The 21,674-nt window shown below is 43.1% G+C and overlaps 1 protein-coding gene across 1 annotated transcript; it reads left to right on the top strand.

The window, feature by feature from the left end:
- The first annotated feature begins 3,854 nt into the window (after positions 1-3,854).
- LOC113880787 (C-C chemokine receptor type 1-like) lies at positions 3,855-10,531 on the top strand. The gene is given in 3 exon segments (XM_027523359.1): positions 3,855-4,202; positions 8,012-8,918; positions 8,920-10,531. Coding segments are annotated over 2 exon segments (1,089 nt in total). The 5' UTR covers positions 3,855-4,202; positions 8,012-8,076; the 3' UTR covers positions 9,167-10,531.
- The last annotated feature ends 11,143 nt before the right edge of the window (positions 10,532-21,674 follow it).

Here is a 21,674-nt window from a genome sequence, read left to right as displayed (position 1 = left end):
CAACTCTTTGCGACCCCATGGACTGCAGCCCACCAGGCTCCTCTATCCATGGGATTTTCCAGGCAAGAGTACTGGAGGGGGGTGCCATTGCCTTCTCCAAAGTTATAGGTAAGAAGTAGATTTATTCAGATTCAGACAGAATCACACTCCACAGACAGAGTGTGGGCCATCATAGAGGGCAAGTGTAGCCCTGAAATTTGGCATGGTTAGTTTTTGTAGGCTGGGTAATTTCATATGCTAATGAGTGGGAGGATTATTCCAACTCCTTTTGGGAAGGGGTGGAGATTTCCAGGATCCCGCCCCCGTCTTGGTCTTTTCACAGTGCCTTGAACTGTCAGGGCACCTCTGGGTGTGTCCTTTCACTTACAGATTGAGGATCAAATTCTAGTCTTGTCTGCCATCTTGGTCCCATTTGATTCTAACTGGTTTGTGTTGTGTCCTTGGCTATGTCATTCTTTCAAAAGTTGTGCCCTGCCCCTTTCCCTCCTGTTACAGTGTGACATGAAAATTATCAGAAGCCTGTGTTTGTCAAAGGTGGTCCCTCTCATAAAGCTTCTTGAAGATGAATGCAATAATTGTTTATAAATGACGGAAAGAGTTTAAAAAAGAGGAGGATGCATAGGTATACATCTGATTGCGATGTAATCTGGTAAAGAAACTTGGTCAAATATTGGGATTAAATTTAACTGATTGTAATTAATAATAGCAAGTAATCCTAGTTAAATATTTCTCTCTGAGATGACTCAGGGGTCCTCTGAAATATCTTCAAGTTACCTGGAGGTCAAAAGTTTTCACCTGGGCTCAGTGCTCAAGGATAAGTTGTGTCCAACTCCTTTCGATCCGTGAACTGTAACCCTCAAAGCTCCTCTGTCCATGGGATTTCTCAAGCAGCAGCGCTGGAGCTGGTTGCCCTTTCCTCCTCCAGGTGACCTTCCCCACCCAGGAATCAAAGCCATAACTCTCACTCATCTCAGTCTTTATAGGTGGACTCTTTACACTGAGTCACCTGGGAAACCCAAAACAGCTTGTGGAAACTGCCAGGCAATACTTAAATCCATTTACCCAACTACGTTTAATCCTGTTTTAGAAAACCTTGATCATGCAAAACTCTAAAGGCATGTACTTTATTATATCTCAGGGTGCCACCAGTATCTTTAGTTTCCTAAATACCTATGAGTCTCTCTCTGCCCAAGGAAGACAGTATTCAGTAATGTTTCAGTATCTTATTTTGTTTAGAAATAACCTAGCTATTTGATAAACTTGTCATTTAACTTAACTCAAAATTTCTAAGCTACCAAATACCTGGGGAGATCATTCTTAAGTACACATTTCTAAAACAATTTTTCCTAAAGAGTTTACCCAGAAGCTCTTATCTCACTTGCATTACTTAAAATTGCTGACCCTAAAGACTGTTTTAGTCAAAGCAGCAAGCCTAATCCACCTTAAATAGCAGATAGCAAGTCAATACTGAATATTTACCAGATCATATGGTTCTAAAATTGATCTTGGTCAGTTTTTTAGACATTTGGATTTAATTTGTAAGAGTTTACTTTTAAGCCAATTAAATATAGATTATATACAAGTTAAGTGGTACATAAAGACTGAGCCAGAAACCTCACAGTTTTTCTGCTTGAGTTTAAAGAAAGCCTTCTTTCCCCACTTTTTCCTTCAGTCTCAGGATCTATAGCTGGAGTAGATAAATGTTCCAGAGGGCTAGGGCACAGGCAGAAAGAAATAGCAAATCCTTTTCCTGGAGACATAGCTGAAGACGTCCCAGTTTAGTAAAAATACCCTGGAAGGCAGGGGGCATTTACAGCTTGGAATGGAGCTCTGGTCACCCTTAACAAGAGGGAAAATTCCAACCAACGTTCTACCACAGGCAAAGCCCAACATAATAGGGAATGGTACCCTGGTATTGTCACAGTGAGTTCAGTCGCTCAGTCGTGTCCAGCTGTTTGCGACCCCATGGACTGCAGCATGCCAGGCTTCCCTCTCCATCACCAATTCCCAAGCCTGTTCAAACCCATGTCCATTGAGTTGGTGATACCATCTAGCGATCTCATCCTCTTTTATCCCCTTCTCCTCCAGCCTTCAGTCCTGCCCAGCATCAGGATCTTATCCAATGAGTCAGGTCTTTGCATCAGGTGGCCAAACTACTGGAGCTTTAGCCTTAGCATCGTCCTTACAATGAATATTCAGGGTTAATTTCCTTTAAGATTGACTGGTTTGATCTTGCAGTCAAGGGACTCTCAAGAGTCTTTTCCAATACCACAGTTCAAAAGAATCAATTCTTTGTTGCTCAGCCATCTTTATGGTCCAGCACTCACATCCATACATGACTACTGGAAAAACTGTAGCTTTGACTAGACAGACATTTGGTGGCAAAGTAATGTCTCTGCTTTTGAATATGCCGTCTAGGTTGGTCATAGCTTGTCTTCCAAGGAGCAAGTGTCTTTTAATTTCACGGATAAAGTCACCATCTGCAGTGATTTTGGAGCCCCCCAAAATAAATCTGTCACTGTTTCCATTGTTTCCCCATCGATTTGTCATGAAGTGATGGGACCAGATGCCATGATCTTAGCTTTTTCAATGTTGAGTTTTAAGCCAGCCTTTTCACTCTCCACTTTCACTTTCATCAAGAGGCTGTTTAGTTCTTCTTTGCTTTCTGCCATAAGGGTGGTGTCATCTGCATATCTGAGGTTATTGATATTTCTCCCGGCAATCTTGATTCCAGCTTGTGCTTCTTCTAACCCGGCATTTCGCATAATGTACTCTGCATATAAGTTAAATAAGCAGGGTGACAATATGGAGCCTTGACATACTCCTTTCCCAACTTGGAATCGGTCTGTTTTTCCATGTCCAGTTCTAACTCTTGCTTCTTGACCTGAATACAGATTTCTTATGAGGTGGATAAGGTCGTGTGGTATTCCCATCTAAGAATTTTCCACAGTTTGTTGTGATCCACACAGTCAAAGGCTTTGGTGTAATCAATGAAGCAGAAGTAAATGTTTTTCTGGAATTCTCTTGCTTTTTCTGTGATCCAATGGATGTTGGCAATTTGATCTCTGGTTCCTCTGCCTTTTCTAAATCCAGCTTGAACATCTGGAAGTTCTCTGTTCACATACTATTGAAGCCTAGCTTGTGTTGTCACACGTGAGCCTTATTATTTGTCTCAGCCAGTCAGAGCAAATGCTGTTGCACATTCATGCACAAAACAAATATGGTCCCACAAACAAAAGATCAGACAAGGTGTAGCTCAAAGATTCCATTTCCACTCCCAAAGTGGCTTGCAATGAGCGAGTAGAATTTCCCATCATACAAAATGCCAGAGTGGTTCATCCCGAAACAATACATAGAAAAATACAAAGGACAGATAAGCTCTGTCCACACAGACAGAAAATCAGAGGAGGTACTGTTTAAAACTTCCAGATCAAGAAAGGCTTCCAAACAGATTGGCTCAGCTATTGAAAGAAAACAAACCCAGAGATGCTCTATGGGGGTTCAGAGTGACTCAGTTCCCCCACGGGAGTGAGACCAGAGTGCCTGGCACAGATGGAGTGGAGAGTGTTCCCAGCCTTTCCATTCCTGTGACAAAACAATTCTAGCTGAAGAATAGTATACTAATTTAGGCCACCTCTCATTACTTTAAAGAATGTGCATTGGTCAAACAGAATTACAGTGGGATCTCATTCTTCTAAGCAATAGATTCATAGCTATAGGTCGACCAGTGTGCCAGTCTTCCCTGGGGGAGTGTCAGATGTGGAAGAGGAAGCAATGGCCACAATGCATGGCATAAAACAGCCTTGTACGCAGAACTGAAAGCAAAACCAAAATCCTCACCAGACAAACGGAAGCCGCATACACACAAAAAAACAAAGAGCCCTAGGCTCAGACGGACGTCCAAGTCCCCCTAAGCTGGTGGTGCCCTTGGTCAAAGCAGCACCTCACAAATGGGATGTTTTTAGTAGAAAATCCCCAGACGGGAATGAAAGGTTCTCCAAAGGGACCAGGTCTAGTGGCCTTGGTGTGCAAGCCTGGCAATTTACCAGAAGTGCTGGCAGAGGAGTTCCAAAGTCCCAGATGCTACTTTTCTGCTTCCTGATATTAATTCCTTGATCTGGAAGTCCAGGGTGGTCGAGATAGGAGAAGAGAGGAATGTCCTTCAGACACACACCTCCTGGACACAGTCCTCTGAAACCAGAGTAAGTGACACTTGTCTTTTCTGTGTTAGTTACTGGTGAGGGTCTTGTTGTTGGCATGTGGACAGTGTGGACTGCAGTCCTCCTATTGCAGGACATGACTTGTTTACCTGTGTGTCTTGTCAGAAGTGGAGAATTCTTCAAGGGCCAGTCACATGTCTAAGGACCCAGCGATGTTTCTGAAGGGCAACGAATTGCATAGCAATACTGAGGATGCATGGATTTAAACAACTGGGTGCTCCGACATAACCTAAGGTGTTCTTTTTATTTTGGGGGAGATTATCTTTCTGCTAAAAACAGGATACTTTCTTTTACAATGGTTTCTGGTGAGTGATTAAGAAAGTCATCCCAGTATTAAGGTACTTTCTGCGGACAGTTATTCAAGACATTAACAACAGTCAAATTTCTCTATGGAAACAAAGCCCAAATGTGCCATAAGAAGCAATTTTAGCAAAAAAGGTAAGATTAATCAGAGAAACAATTGCAGAGGCAAAGATGATTTGATACTGAGATACTTTCTGAAGAGGACTAGACACAAGGATCCTCAGAATTAGGACTGTGTGCTGTTTTAGGAGGAGGTAGGATCTCACCTGCCGGAAGGCAGGGCAGCCGTCCACGTGACCTCCTGGGGGAACATCCATTCTGTTCTAAAGAACAGGAAGGTCAAAGTTTCATTCTGAAGGTGCAGGAAAATGGGGGCTACTTGGAGGCATCTACTTCAGCCTTTCCTCCAGTAGGTCTGGAGGGTCCCAGACTTTCAGGATTAGAAATCCCCAGAAGTTTGCACAGCCGACCACCAGGCTCTGTGCCCCTCACTGACCCTTAAGTCCCCACTCTGGCTCCAGGACAACTCTAGGCTATTCAGACTGAAGGGCATGGATGCGCTGGTAAGTGTTTATCAGCTAATTCTCCTGAAAAACGTGCCCTGATTCCTAGTGATGGCCGATTCCCGTATGTAAATATTCCCATTCTGGTTGACTTTGAGTCACCAGCATGCTGGATGCAGAACAGCTGCTCACGGCTGGCTCTTATGAACCAGTAGAAGCCAGCTCCTGCACCCCACCAGGCCTGGGCATCTTCCACCACCACAGACGGCCCTTTGTCTGTCCAGAGGCTTCACCAACTCCCAGGATAAAGGGTGCTGGCGCTGGACCACTGGGGCAACGGCCTGGGGCAGACGTTAGTAGCAGGCTGCAGACGGACTGGCACGTGACATGGCAACATGCTCCTTGGGTCTCGCCTCCGGGGCCTCACTCCAGGCCATCTCCCTTTAGGGACAACATGCCCAGGAGCTGTTTCTGGTGCCCAGCAAGTGGGGAAATAGTGAACTGGCTTGAAGGTGGGAGTGGGTGTGAAGTGACTCTGTTCAGGTGGCCCCTGACAGTGCTGACGCAGTTTGCCTCCACCTTTGCCAGCATTCCCCAGAAACTGGGCTCACGGGCTCAGCCTCGCACCCCTTGCTGTCGGTGCTGCCCCTGCTAACACAGTAAGCCTGAGAGCCCACCCAGAAGTGCTGACTGCCACGTGAAGTTGTCGGCACTGGCAGGGGCAGCAGAAATCAGAAATTGCCAGCATAGCTTGTTTAGTGAGTGGCAGCCTGGGTTTCTCCAGAAAGAGGCTTGACTGGCTGTATGCAAGTTCAGAGATGGAGGAGAGAGCCCTAAGGATGGATTGGATGGGAAATGACCGCCCCCCAGCCTGGGGGCCCAGCAGCACCTCACCCCCCTGTGCCTTAATCTCCGAATGCCACTGCAGAAATGTGAATTTTGTGAGCAGGAAGCATTCATTAAGCTCTGTGGAAGGAGGAGCACTGGACTCTCAAGATTTTATATGGGAATTATGATGTAGGTACCACTCACTTTACTGATCGATGTTTAGGTCAAATCAGTTAGATTGATGGCAGCATTTTGGAAAGTTCACAGTGCAGTGCAGATGGAAAGGACTGTCAATGTCCATCACTCTCAAGCAGAATTCATTTTCCAGATTAACTACAGACAGACCTGTAGGGAGAGGGGTACATTGGCAAGAATAGATTGAAATCTGGGATATTCCTGGTGGTGCTGGGCCTCAGAGCAGGGCACCTGCAGGGAAGGAAGTCCCCTCGTATTTACTGAGGACCTGATAATATCCAGGGGAAGGCTCAGACATTCCCATACATCAGCCTTGGAAGGTAAGGGTACTTTTCCTCGTTATAGGTGAGGAATGAGGCTCAGGGCGGTAGGTTATTTATCCGAGGTCACAGAGCTGGTAGGTTATACAAAAGCTTGTGCTCTTTTGGGGAGGAGTCTTCAATAAGTGATTGGAAAGGATGGAAAGGAGAGCTGAAAAGCAGGGGCTGGGTATTTTCTGCAAAGGCAGGCTATCTAGTGGTTTTTTGTTTGTTTTTGCTTTCTGGCAACCCTCGTTACAAATCTCCTATAATTTATTTTAGGAGAATTCCAGCCTCTGTCTGGTCACTGTGTGACACTTCCTATCTTGAGGCTGTTTTGAGCCTTTCTTTCCTTGGAGCCCCCTCTTCTCCTTACCAGGTCAGCCCACTCCTCCCAGTCTGTGCTTCCCTTTGACTCCTCCTCACAGCTGTCATGAAAGGTCTACAGAGTCACCTGGGTGACTGCAGAGGACTGTGTAACATGGGCCCGGCTGGTGGGGCAGGTCGGCCACCCAGTGTTTCAGCACCACAGCACTGTTTGTGTTTGGTGAATTTTACATTGCAGGTCATCCTTGGCCCTTCCTACCTAATGACAATAGTGTCCCCCAGGCTTGGTGACAGGCAAATGCACATTGTCCTGTGCCCTGAGGGCACTGTATCCCTTCTAACTGAGATTCTTTTTCACCTCAAAAGCAAGAAAGATACCTTGCATCTGATGCAGTTCAAGATACGGGTAGTTTAACTCCATCATTAGTGTTTCTATTTAACTTTTTCTATAAAATAAGGTTTATCTAAAAGATTCTTTAAAACTTACAGCTATGACACCAATTCATGTGTTGCAAATGACACACTTTTTTTTTTTTCTTGCCTAGGTAGTAACAGCCTCATCTAGTGTAGCACCGTAGAAATTCTCCAATCATGATGAGCAAAATAGTTAGGGTAAACTTGTAGTTCATATTGAGTACTAGGAGGAATTGTTTTGAATGAGGAATGTAAGTGATCCTTAAGAAAAAACTTTTTGTTGTTATACTGTTTGATTCCTATAATACAATGCTATTAGGTGTGCCCTGAAAGAAAATAAAATGTTTGAAATCCAAAAACAAAGATTTTGGACTCTCAGGCAGGACTGATTTCCTTCCCAGCCTCCTCTGGGGACCCGACAGTTTAGAGTTACTGCCCTGATTGGAGGCAGGAAAGCCAGGGGTTTCAGGAATGGGCCTGAGAGTGGCACGCACCAGGGTTTGAGCTCCAGCTCTTGTTCTCAGCAGCTTTGTGTCCTGACTGCTCAGAAATTGTGTGCCTTCACCTCTAAAATGGGGAATGACCATGGTGCCCCCTCAAGGGCTGTTTATCACTGAGCCCAACACCGAGTCCGTGGGAAGCCCTCGGGAAGCCTTGGTCGTGAACACGTGTGAGGCCTCCCTTGTCCTCCTCTGTCTGCGCTCTCCATCCTCTGGACGTCTCCTTCAGGGCACTCACTGCCAGAGCACTTGGGTTAGCGATGTGTGCACGCCCTGTTTGTTAGTGTGGTAGACTACAGGCTGCATGAGGGCAGAGGACCTGGGTCTCCCTGGCTCCACAGGGCGTGGTACACAGTACGCACTAGTAAGCAGCTGTCCAGGGGTTAAGGACGTGTACTCACTGCCTTGTTTTTGTTGTCCAGAGCCCACTGCCTCTAACGGCAAATACATACGGAAACATTTCCCTTGACCCGTGGGAGAAGCCAGGATGGAAACTTCAACCACCGCAAAGGACTATGACATGACCACAGAATACGACTATGGGGACACGACCCCATGCCAGAAGGCACAGGAGAGGGCTTTTGGGGCCCAGCTGCTGCCCCCCTTGTACTCGGTGGTGTTTGTCATTGGCCTGGTCGGCAACATCCTGGTGGTCCTGGTCCTCATGCAATACAAGAGGCTCAAAAGCATGACCAGCATCTACCTCCTCAACCTGGCCATTTCTGACCTCATCTTCCTCTTCACGCTGCCCTTCTGGATCGACTACAAGGTGAAGGATGACTGGATTTTCGGAGATGCCATGTGTAAGTTGCTCTCTGGGTTCTATTTCATGGGCTTGTACAGCGAGATCTTCTTCATCATCCTGCTGACCATCGACAGGTACCTGCCTAACGTCCACCCCCAGTTTAAACGTCAGTGTTGGAACATTACCTCTGGTACTGTCACCAGCATTGTCGTCTGGGTCCTGGCCATCTTGGCTTCTGTCCCCGGCTTGTACTTTTCCAAGACCCAGTGGTGGCTCACCCACTACACCTGCAGTCTTCATTTTCCTCCTGAAAGCCATGGAAGAAAGTGGAAGCAGTTCCTGGCTCTGAAACTGAACATCTTGGGGCTGATATTGCCTCTGTTGGTCATGACTGTCTGCTATGGACATATAAAGATTATAAAGATTATGCTCAGAACTTGGAATAAGAAGGCCAACATAATACGTCTGATTTTTGTCATCATGATCACCTTCTTTCTCTTTTGGATGCCCTGCAATCTGACTGTGTTTGTTTCTGCTTTCCAAGATTCCCTGTGTGAGCACTGCAGCCAGCTGGACTTGGCCATTGGTGACAGAGGCAATTGCCTATGCACACTGCTGCATGAACCCCATAGTCTCTGTCCTTTTCTGCAGGAGGTACCGCAGGGTTCTATGGTACTTGCTCTATCAGCTGACTAAGTGTCCCTGCTTCCTCTACGAGGAGGCAGGAGAGGGTCAACTCCATGTCCATTACACAGGCAAGGAAGAACGCTGTTCTGTGTACAGACTCAGGCCCCTCAGGTCCATCAGGGACAAAGAAACCATAAGCTGCTAACATGCTGACGGGGAGGAGGCAGCTTGGGTCTCCCAGCCAGATTCTGACACCTGACCTGGAATTGTAGCCACATGGGGTTGAGGGAGCTCCAAGGTGTTCTAGACAAAATCACCATTACGGTTGGATTTTTCTCAATGAACTTCTCTTTGGTGGAAAATGAGATGTATAGATGAGATGGTGGAAATGAATAAATGAAGTGGGACATCCCAGAAGACTGGGTCAAAGGATGACAGAGAAAGGCTTGGTACCAAAGAGAAGTTCAGATTGTTGAACAGTAGCATTTGTAAACCAGTCACTGAGCATCTGCTACCCTCACCCCCAAGACCAGTGATCTTGGAGATAGAGATTTCCATAGCTGCCTCCACTCCGAGCAGAGAAGCCAAGCAGGAGCCGGCAGCCACCTCTCACCTCCCTACCCCCACTCCTAGGGCAGCATTTAGGCTCCTGGAAACCCTGAGAAATCTAGAACTCCTGATGGAAGAACTTGACACCTAATAGGAAGTAGGATTGGGGAACTGCTTTTGGCAGTGAAGCTAAGAAAGCCCTTGGATGGAATGTTTATAGTCACTAAAATCAACAAATACAGGCAGCGGGCTAGACACAGACAAAATGTATAAACTGCTGTACTTCTTGAAATTGCCGTGGAACGGAAGTAGTCATTACTTCCTTTTACCATTCCTGTCTTCTGAATAGTTTTCAGAGTCTCCCTTCCCTGTCAGTTGAGGGATGCAGCAGTAATTTCTGACAGCTTCACTGCAGAAATCATTACCAGGCAGAAGGAGACAGGGTTGATTTTTCTTCCTCTGGACCTCCATCCAGACCTTGTAGCTGTATGGATCAGAGTTCTGGCTGCCACCTTGGACCGATCAGCAGGACAGTGACCTGGTGTGCAGGGTTTGAGGCTGGCAGGGAGGGCAACATCTACCAGGAGGGGTGGGGACTCTGTCAGTGTAGGAAGTCGAGGACCACTTAACTCAAAGAAATGCATTTACCCTAAAGGTCCTTAACATCTGAGCTCTCACCTGAATTAAGATAGGACCTCTTGTCCACCATGCCTTTCTTCCTTTTCCCCTTAGATGTACATTTCTCTAAAAGTGATTTTCCCAGTTATAAAAATTGTTTCCAGAAAAGCTTAAAATCACAAAAGGAGAAAAAAAAACTTCAAAATTATTCATAATCCCTTACCCAGAGGCAGCACCGTACATTCTTTGATGGGTTAATATTTTCTTTTAGTTTTCTCTCTTCTGTACATGTTTTATGTTTACAAATAAGATGAACTTTGACTGTAGTTATTCTTCTACTGTTGTTTTTTTAAGTAGCAGTATGTGGGGATCACTTTCCCAGGCAATAAATCATTTCAGAGCATTGGTTTGGGGCCCAACACTGAGTTCTTCCACCGGAAGATACCATAATTCACTTTGGGTAAATGACCTACCTAGACATACCTACCTTCCAAGAAGACATACAGATTTCCCAGAAATATATGAGTAAGTGCTCAGCATCACTGATCATCCTGGAAATGTTAAGTCAGAACCAGAGTAGGATATCGCCTCATACCTGTGAGAGTGTCTATTTTGAAATAAACAAGAGATTTCAAGAGTTTTGAGGATGTAGGGAAAAGGGAACCTTCGTGCACTGTTGGTGGGAATGTAAACGGGTGCAGTCACTGTGGAAACCAGTATGGAGGCTCCTTAAGAAATTAAAAGTAGAGCTACTGTATGACCTAGCAATTCCGCTTCTGTGTATGTAGTATCAGTTCAGTTCAGTTCAGTCGCTCAGTCGTGTCCGACTCTCTGCGACCCCATGAATTGCATCACGCCAGGCCTCCCTGTCCATCACCAACTCCCGGAGTTCAACGAAATCAAGTCATTATCTCAGTGAAATGTCTTGTTCTCCCATGTTTATTGCAGCATTACTCACAATAGTCTAGGTATGAAAACAGCCTAAGTGTCAGTGGACAAATGAATGGGAAGAATTGAATGACCAAGGCAGAAGTCCTATTCTAAGGTTTTTAATGTGTATTATTTTTTTCATCCCCCTCCCCATTTTTATTGTGGTAGAATACACTCAAAATGTACCCTATTATTGATATTTAAGTTACAGTTAAGTGGTATTAAAAATACATTCTTCTAGTGTCTGTTATTACAATGTTGGCCTTTCCTATGCGCCAATTGATCTCTGAGAATCATGCTCACAGAGGATTCTTGTTAGAAATGTGACTTTCAGGGGCCTGTGTGGACTCTGGAAGGGCACTGGTGACTCTGGGAGATCTTGGTCAGATTCATCATGCACATCGGGGATTTCTCCTGGGGTTTTTCTGGTATCAGGAACATTCTGTCCTCCAGGTTGTAACCCCACATTAACACTTCATTGGTTAAATGAACTCATTTGTCCTTCCAATCTGCTGTGATCCAAGCATTAACATCAGAGGTGACACCAAGTCTGACACCTTCGTCCTCCACTCAGGGATCATCGTGTTATCTAATACAGCATTCCAGCAGAGGATGTGGTGTGGGAGCCCTCAGGGCCTCTCAGACACTGTGTGGAAAACACTCATGGAGATTCACAGGACATTACCATCTCTAAGAAATACTCAGTGAGGAACAGGTTTAAATATGATTAACCTTCACTCTGCCAATGTAGTTTTAAAGTAGAAAAAAACTTTTCTCAAATAACACCTGTTATCATCCCTCAAAGATGCTTGCTCCTTGGAAGAAAAGCTATGACCAACCCAGACAGCATATTAGAAGGCAGAGACATTACTTTGCTAACAAAGGTCCGTCTAGTCAAAGCTATGGTTTTTGCAGCCGTCATGTATGGATGTGAGAACTGGACCATAAAGAAAGCTGAATACCAAAAAATTGATTCTTTGAACTGTGGTGTTGGGAAAGACTCTTGAGAGTCCCTTGGACTGTAAGGAGATCAAACCAGTCCATCCTAAAGGAGATCATTCCTGGGTGTTCATTGGAAGGACTGATGCTGAAGCTGAAGCTCCAATACTTCGGCCACCTGATATGAAGAACTGACTCATTTGAAAAGACCCTGATGCTGGGAAAGATTGAAGGCAGGAGGAGAAGGGGACAACAGAGGATGAGATGGTTGGATGGCATCAGCAACTCAATGAACATGAGTTTGGATAAACTCCGGGTGTTGGTGATGGACAGGGAGGCCTAGTGTGCTGCGGTTCATGGGTTTGCAAAGAGTCAGACACAACTGAGCGACTGAACTGAACTGATCATCCCTCAAGACTAGGGCTGGGTTGTAGAACACCAGGGGTGTTGGTCTGATGATCGGTCAGCACATGGGCAAAGCACAGTACAGTTGCCAACTGCCCACGGTTCATCCTGTCCTTTTGACAGCAGTCTCCATATCAACCCCTCGAGGTTGGTGGGGATGCTGGTGTTACCCCATGTGATCGATGAGGAGAGGAAGGGACTTGGCAGACACCACAGAGTGGTCAAAGGGCAGAGCTGGGCTCCACCCCAGAGTTTATTTCTTTATTTTTCAAAGTTTCTTTTTGAGGTGGACTATTTTTTCAATTCATTTTATTTCTTATTGAAGCAGAGTGGATTTACAGCATTGTGTTAGTTTCAGGTGCACAAGAAGGAGATTCAGTTATTCGTATGTATATTTTTTCACATTCTTTTCCATTATAGATTATGACAGGGTATTGAATAGAGTTCCCTGTGCTGTACAGTAGGACTTGTGTATCTATTTTATATGTATTTGTGTGTATCTAATTTTTTGAAGTTACCCTCTAAGCATTCATTTTCAAATTTGTTTTTAATTGGAGGATAATTGCTCTACAATGTTGTCTTGATTTCTGCTGTACAGCAGTGTGAATCACCTGTAAGTATACATACATCCCCTCCCTTTTAAACCTTCCTCCCACCTATCCCCATCTCACCATTTTAGACTGACACAGAGCAGTGGGTTGAGGTCTCTGCTCACACAGCAGCTTCCCACTAGCTATCTCTCTTACACATGGTAGTCTATCTGTTTCAACGCTACTCTCTCAGTTTGTCCCACCCTGTCTTTCCTCCAGTCTGTCCACAGTTCTGGTCTGTATTCCTCCCCTGAAAATAACTTCATCAGTACCATTTTTCTAGATTCCATGTATATGCATTATCATGTGTTGTTGTGCTTGTTTAGTCGCTAAATCATGTCTGACTCCTTTGCGACACCATGGATTGTAGCCTGCCAGGTTCCTCTGTCCATGGGATTTCCCAGGCAAGAATACCAGAATGGGTTGTCGTTTCCTACTTCAGGGGATCTTCCCGACCCAGGGATGGAACCTATGTCTCGTGTCTCCTGTATTGACAGGCTAATTCTTACCACTGTACCACCTGGGAAACCCTAGTTTTGATATGCATGTCTCTAGTAATGAGTGATGTTGAGCATCTTTTCATGTGTTTATTGGCCATCTGTATGGCTTTGGAGAAATGTGTGTTTAGATCATTTGCCCATTTTTTGATTGGATTGTTTGTTTTTCTGACTTTGACCTGCATGTGCTACTTTTATATTTTGGAGATTAATCCTTTGTTATTTGCTTCAATTGCATATTTTCTTTGATTTTGAGGGTTGTCTTTTCATCTTGTTTATAGTTTCCTTTGCTGTTCAAAAGAGTTTAATTAGGTCCCATTTGTTTATTTTTGTTTTTATTTCCATTATTCTAGGAGGCAAGTCAAAGAGGATCTTCCTGCAATTTATGTCAATGAGTATTCTGCCTATATTTCCCTCTAAGAGTTTTATAGTTTCTGGCCTTAAATTTAGGTATTTGATCCATTTCATCTGTAATCAGTGAGAGTTTTACTTCTTCTTTTCAAATCTTGATTCCTTTTATTTCTTTTTCTGTATGATGTGAAGAGGTGTTCCAATTTCATTACTTACATGAAGCTATCCAGGGTTGCCAGCAAAATACTTATTGAAGAGGTTGTCTTTTCTCCATTGCATATTCTTGCCTCCTTTGTCAAAGATAAGGTGCCCATAGGTGCACGGTTTTATCTCTGGGCTTTCTGTCTTGTTCCATTGATCTGTGTTTTTTGTTTTTCGTGCCAGTGCCATACTGTCTTGACTACTGTAGTTTTGTAGTATAGACTGAAGTCAGGAAGGTTGATTCCTCCAGCTCCTTTTTTCTTTCTGAAGATTAGCTTTGACTAATAGCTTTGGCTATTCAGGGACTTTTGTGTTTCCATCCAAATTATAAAGTTTTTTATTCTAGCTCTGTGAAAAATGCCACTGGTAATTAGATAGGGACTGCATTGAATCTGTAGAGTTTTTATGAAAAGTATAGTCTTTTTCATGATATTGATTCTTCCCGTTGAGGAACATGATATTAGCTGCTTTTGTTTGTGTTGTCTGAGTTCCTTCGTCAGTGTCTTACAGTTTTCTGCATACAGGTCTTTTGTCTCCTCAGGTAGATTTATTCCCAGGTATTTTATTCTTTTTGTTGCAATGGTGAATGGGATTGTTTCCTTAATTTCTCTTTCTGATTGTTTTGTTGTTAATGTATAGGAATGCAAAGTATTTCTGTGTATTGATTTTGTATGCTGTTGGTTTACTAAATTCACTGATTAGCTCTAATACTTTTCTGATGGTATCTTTATGGGTGTTCTATGTATAGTATGTCATCTGCAAACAGTGAGAGTTTTACTTCTTTTCAAATCTGGATTCCTTTTATTTCTTTTTCCTCTCTGATTGCCATGGCTAGGACTGCCAAAGCTGGTTCTTTGAGATGATAAACAAAATTGACAGACCATTAGGCAGAGTCATCAAGAATAAAAGGAAGAAAAGTCAATAAGATTAAAAACAAAAAGGAGAGATTGCAACAGGCAATGCAGAAATACAAAGGATCATAAGAGATTATGAACAACTATATGCCAATAAAATAGAAAACCTGGAAGAAATTAGAAAATTCTTAGGAAAGTACAACCTTCCAAGACTGAGCCAGGAAGAAATAAGAAATTATGAAACAGACCAGTCACAGGCACTGAAATTGAAACTGTGATCAAAAATCTCCCACAAAAACAAAAACCAGGGGGCAGATGGCTTCACAGGTGAATTCTATCAAATGTTTAGAGACGAGCTCACTCCTATCCTTCTCAAACTCTTCCAAAAAATTTCAGAGGAAGGAACAGTCCCAAACTCATTCTACAAAGCCACCATCACCCTGATACCAACACCAGACAAAGATATAACAAGAAAAGAAAATTACAGGCCAATATCACTGATGAACATAGATGCAAAAATCCTCAACAAAATACTAACAAACAGAATCCAACAACACATTAAAGGAATCATACACCATGATCAAGTAGGGTTTATCCCAGGGATGCAAGGATTCTTCAGTCTATGTAGTCAGTCAATGTGATACACCATAGTAACAAATTGAAAAATAAACATCATATGATAATCTCAATGAAAAAAGTGAAGGTGTTAATCATTCTATTGTGTCTGACTGTTTGCAACCTCATGGACTGTATAGCCAGCCAGTCTCTTCTGTAGATGCATAAAAAGTTTTTGACAACATTTGACACCCATTTATGATAAAAACTCTTCAGCAAATGGACATACAAGGAACCTACCTCAACATAATAAAGGTCATATACGACAAACTCACCACAAACATCATTCTCAGTGGTGAAAAACTGAAAACACTCTTTTCTAAAATCAGGAACAAAAACAAAGTTTCCACTTTTGCCACTATTTTTCAACATAGTTTTGGAAGTCCTAGTCAGGGCAATCAGTGGATTCTTTTTTGAGTATGCCCAGAGTGCACTGAATTGAGGTTGAAAGTTTCCCCTCTGCCCAGTCAAGAATATATTCTTGAGTTATTTCAAAGGGTCCCCAAGTGGGTCCTCACATGTGTCCACAAGTCAGTCTGTTAGATGCTGTCACCACAGCACTTCTGCCGCCGCCTCGGCCAGCCCCGACTCAGTCTGCCTGAGAAGCCTCTTGCTAGCATCGTTGAAACCTTCACTAATGGGCTTTATTGTGAGGGTGCCAGCCCTCCAGGTCCCAGCGCTGGGCCAGGTAACTCACAGACAGTTCTGAGCCTACAGCCTACAATTCTTCAGACCTGCAAGAATCTCACAGTCCGTAATGAAAGCAGCTTAGTCCTCCAACATCGGGGCTCAGATGCAATTCAGGGAGCCAGACAGGGAAGAAAGACCACATCACCCTCCAGCCTCCTTTTCTGTCCTCCTCACCACCCCTGAGTCAATTAAATTTATTCTCTGTCCTCCCTTAGAAAATAAAGGTGCTTGCGATCATAAGTCAATGACAGCAAACATTTGATGAGGCAACCAGAGAGATGATGAAGTATTTCATGCATTAGCAGTATCTGGGTGCAAAAGTCAGACAGCCCAAGTGCCCTGTCCCGTAGTTGCTGCAGCTCACTAGCCCACCTCCTGTGGACATTGTGACCTTCAGGGCACAGAGGTCGTTAGGTCTGGAGTCTCAGTTGAAAGTCACATTGGGTTGTTCCTGGATTATCCGCCAAAAGCTAAGAGAAAAAGCCATCCTCCTGGGTGATTTGGCATCCTCCTTGGCAGTCTAGAATAGGGCACCTCCCAGAGCCTCTACATTCCCCATCTTTAGAGAAGGCACAACCTCTCTGGCATCAGACACAGCCATGGACTCCTTCCTTCTCCCACTCCTCCAGGCTTCCACCAACAGATTACTATGGTGGAGTCCCATTTCCTTTGGTGTCCTAGTTCTTCCTTTCCACTGTGATTATAAAGACATTTATTAGAGAATACTTTATTGCTCAGGTCCCTTAATGAAGTCCCGATTCTGTTTGTTTTATACAGACATATGGATGTGCAGTTCTTTGTGCACATCTTCCTTTGTGCAGATCTTCCTGAGTCCACACAACTCAGTTTGCATGTCATCTTCAGCTACTTCCATAGAAAAAGTTTAATAACTCAGTACCCTATGCAGTCTAGAAGATATAATACTGAAGGAATTTGCAAGCCTGCACTGCCAGTCAATGTGCCTACATCAGATAAACCAACTTCTCTTATTCTAAAACAGGGAAGGTGGCTCCAGAAGCAATCTGCTCTCTGACCTCCTCACACGTGTCCCACATCTCATACCTGGAGCAGTTGGAGCAAAGACCATAAATCTAAAAAATAATAATAGTAGGCGAAATACTTAGTCATTGGTCCTCCCCAAGACTTCTACCTTCTGTATATTCACAGAAATTGCCTTTAGCCCCAGCTCTGGATTATGCCCAAAGCTATTGCTAATGATGCTTTGCACATGGACAGTTTGCTATATTTTATAGCATTTATATAAATTGGCAATTTTGCTCATTTCATGAACTATGAGATGCGAGTAAGGGGATTGGTATTAATAGTATCTGCGTTTTACAGATGAAGGAAATGAGAAATCAAGAGTTTGCCAAGGTGTCCCAGTTGAGCAGAATCACTCTGGTTGATCATAACCATTTATCTTCTCTTATATGATCATGTTTAATCTGGAACCATTTCCTATTTTGAATTCGGCTATTTTGAGTTAAGTAGACATATCATTACATTATAGATGGGTATTCAATATATTATGTTACTTTAACATTTACCAAGATGTAAGGATACATCAATGCCTTTAATTTGTAAGCCTTATCTGAATTTTAGCCAATGATTTGTGCAAGAAATGTGAACCAGAAAACAGTATTCTAGGTTTCTTCTGTAAATACTGATAAATTTTAGTCACATAAATGACTGGGAGGTACTCACATAACTGAAATAAGGTCCCCCAGAGCTTGACAGAGTGGAAGAATGACTTGAATAAAGGTTGAGTTACCTGGTACTAGGCCTGGCTCTGTCATTAACTCACTTTCATGCCCACCTCCTTTCCTTATTCAGATAATAAAAGAGGAAAATCCAATTCAATAAGTATTTATCAGGCAGGGGCTTACTGTGGACATTTAACATATGACATTTAATTTAAACCTCACTGCACTCCAAACATTCCATTTTACAGAAGAGAGGGCCAGTGTCAGGGAAATAAGAAAGGGGCAAGGCAAGGTCATGTTCCTTTCCGTGTACAAAGCCCTGCTTGCTGTTAAGAAACCTATAAAGATGAAAGAGATAGAGTTCCTCTCCTGAAAGTGCTTTCAAAATAGCAAAAGTGAACACATGCACAGTCAGTGAGGAGGGAGGCGCCAGTTAATAAGGAGAAGCAAGCGCTGCAAGAAATGGTGCCGAAGGCAAGGGAAGCCTGTCAGAGGGAGAAATCACTTCTGCCTCTCATGGGTGGTTGAGGGTCAGGTGCTGATTTATCTTCAGAGTAGATTTTAATGTGTATATCTAAGGGAGATTATGAGTTTCAACAAGCAAAGATGCGGCAGTAAGACATTCTGGGTGCAGGTAGCATCAGTAAGACAGTGATGATAAAACTCGGGGTGTGTGCAGGACTCAACCAGCAGGTCGGTGCGGATGGAACACAAGCCCTGGTGACTCAGAGTGTCCCCTCCGGACCTGCTCCATCCCTGTTAGCAGGGAGCTCCCTAGAAATGCAGGCTGTCAGGTCCCACTCCAAATGGATTGCAGTCTGCACAGGTGATTCATGTGCAGAAGGAATAAAGGCAAGTCACACAGAAAGGTAGCTTCTGATCAGATCCATAGAAGCTGCAGAATGTATTGGTTTGGTGAGGCCTTGGAGCGAGACAGGGGGTCCGTGCCTGCTCTGCCTGCAGCTCCATCACTGTGCAGCTGTGGGACCTCTGGCAAAGTTACTTCAACTTTATTTAAGCTACCTGTGGCCTCATAAGATTTTTTTAATGGACTTTATTTTTTAGAGCAGTTGCAAGTTCACAGCAAAACCCAGGAGAAAGGACAGAGTTCCCTTCCCGTTCACCCACTGCCCCCAAACACCCTCACCCTCCCCTATTATCATCATCCCCCAAACAGTGTCACAGCTGTTGAACCTACTACAGTGACTCATCATCACCCAAAGTCCCTAGTTTATAATAGGCTATACTTTTGGTGTTGTACAGTCTAATGAATTTAGGTAAATGAGTAATAATATGTGTCCATCACAATGGTATCATTTTCATAACCCTAAAAATTGCCCTTCAAAAGGTGCTCTGCCTTTGCATTTTTTCTCCCTAATCCCTGGCAACTGCTGATCTTTTTACTGTCTCCATAGTTTTGCCTTTTTCAGAAGGTCATGCTTTGGAATCATACAATATGTACCCTTGTCAGATTGGCTTCTTTCGCTTAGTAATATGTATTTAAGCTTCTTTTCATGGCCTGGATAGCTCGTTTATTTTCAGTGCTGAATAATATTTCATTGTCTGGATGTATCACAGTCTGTTTATTCATTCACCCACTGAAGGGCATCTCAGTTTCTTCTATGTTTGGCAGTTGTAAATAACACTGCTCTAAAAATCTGGGTACAAGTATTGAAAAATTTTTTTTCAGTTTTCATACCTTTTATTGAAGTATAGTTGATTTACAATGTTATGTTAATTTCTGCTATACAGCAAAGTGATTCCGTTCTATACACATTCTTTTTTTAAAATATTCTTTTCTATTATGGTTCGTCACAGAATATTGAGTATAGTTCTTGGTGGTATAGAGTGAAAGTGAAAATCACCCAGTTGTGTCCGACTCTTGGTGGACTATACAGTCCATGGAATTCTCCAGGCCAGAATACTGGAGTGGGTAGCTTTTCCCTTCTCCAGGGGATCTTCCCAACCCAGGAATCGAACTGGGGTCTCCTGCATTGCGGGCAGTTCTTTACCAACTGAGCTATGAGGGAACCCCAGTGCTATAGAGTAGTACCTTGTTTATGTGCTCTCTATATAAAAGCTTGTATCTGCCAACCCAGCCTCCCACTGCATCCCTCTTTCAAGCCCCCTTGGCAACCACCAGTCTGTTCTGTGTCTGTGATTCTGTTTCTGTTTCATAGATAGGCTCATTTGGGTTGTATTTTAGATTCCACATCTAACGTGTTAAACTAGGGACAGAACCTAGGTTCCTTGCATTGTCTTCAGATTCTTAACCACTGAACCACCAGCGGGTCCACTACTGGCTTTTTCATCTTTGCTTTTAATATATAGAAAATCCTTCTTACTCAGCTACTTATGATTTACAACATTTTGCTAGTTTATGTTTGTGGGTAAACTTATAGTATTTTTCTTTTCTCTCTGTCTGGTTCCTCTAGAAATCAGAGACCCTTTGGTTCTAAGCAACTTTATCAGGGGAATAGGAAAGACTATCTCTTGGCATGTGCAGGAATTTAAATATTCATAAACCTGGAAAAGAGACAAATTTACCCAATCCATAAATATCACAGGAAGAATTTTAAGGCAGGCCATTGGCATGGCTATTCTGGCCTTTAGAGGCATTTTAAAAGTTCGGTCTGAGATTCCTATTAAGTTCCAGTGCAATCAATTTGAAAGAGTTTATATGGGAAGTTACACTCATGTGAATAATTTGGTCATGTTTATTGAAAACAGACCTATTTTAAGTGAATCAGTCTAATTTTGCTATATTTCATAGAAATAAAGAGAATCTAGAGAAGAAAATTACATTTCAATATTAAACTCTTGTGGATCATGAAGTTTTGTATGTACTGAGGCTTTGTATTTATTATCTCTGTCCAGGATGGCTCCTTGTTGCTGTTACATTATTATAAAGTTTAACTGAATTAGTAAAAGAATATTCTAAGCTTGTTTCTAAGTCTGATCACAGTGATTTTCTTTGGATAAAGACCAAATGTCTTGTGACCTGCAGCTAGGAGATTATGTACACTGGAAAAGATATCATTTAACAAACTATCTCCAAGCTAAGTAGAAGGACCTTATAGGTACTCTTGACTAGCACATGTGCAACAAACCTGAAGGGAATTGACTCTTAATTCCATATTTCCCATTTAAGAAGGGCGTCCACATAGGATTATCTATAGAAAAGACTGTTAACCCCAAAGGATACCCACACCAGATGAAACGGAGACAACAGCAGTAGAAGACAGCTGACATAAGTCTGGACCAGGACTGTAAGAATTAGCCAACCAGTTCAGTTGCTCTGTTTACTGAATGTTTGTCTTCCTGTCATCATGGAAAGTTATTTTACTTCTAAGCATACTTACACCCCAATGTTCAGGATGAAAAGAAAATTCTGTAGTGAAGTTGTCACAGAGTATAACTATTCATGACATGTATCACTGTTTATTTTAAGTCTATTGCTAAAAGCACATGTATGTTATGTGACAATTAAGTGCAAGTGATAAATGCATAGCCTGCAAAGCATTTCCCCATTAATATGCCTCTGAGTTTGTTAATGATATCTGATTAGTTTTCCCCCAACATGGAGAACTAGGGGAAAAAAAGAGGCCTAGCATCAAGGTGCATGAATGGACCCAGAGGAGGCAACTTGGCCACTTTGGCAATGTTGGGAAACTATTTTGATTATCAGTGATGTTTATGGAAAGATTTGCAATTAAAGGGGGGAAAATGATGGAAGAAAATTTCACATGTTGCGGTATGGGGAAATTGTTC

The sequence above is a fragment of the Bos indicus x Bos taurus genome, chromosome 22, assembly GCF_003369695.1.
Source record: "Bos indicus x Bos taurus breed Angus x Brahman F1 hybrid chromosome 22, Bos_hybrid_MaternalHap_v2.0, whole genome shotgun sequence".
Classification (NCBI taxonomy): Eukaryota; Metazoa; Chordata; class Mammalia; order Artiodactyla; family Bovidae; genus Bos; species Bos indicus x Bos taurus.
This window is presented reverse-complemented; position numbering and strand designations above follow the sequence as displayed.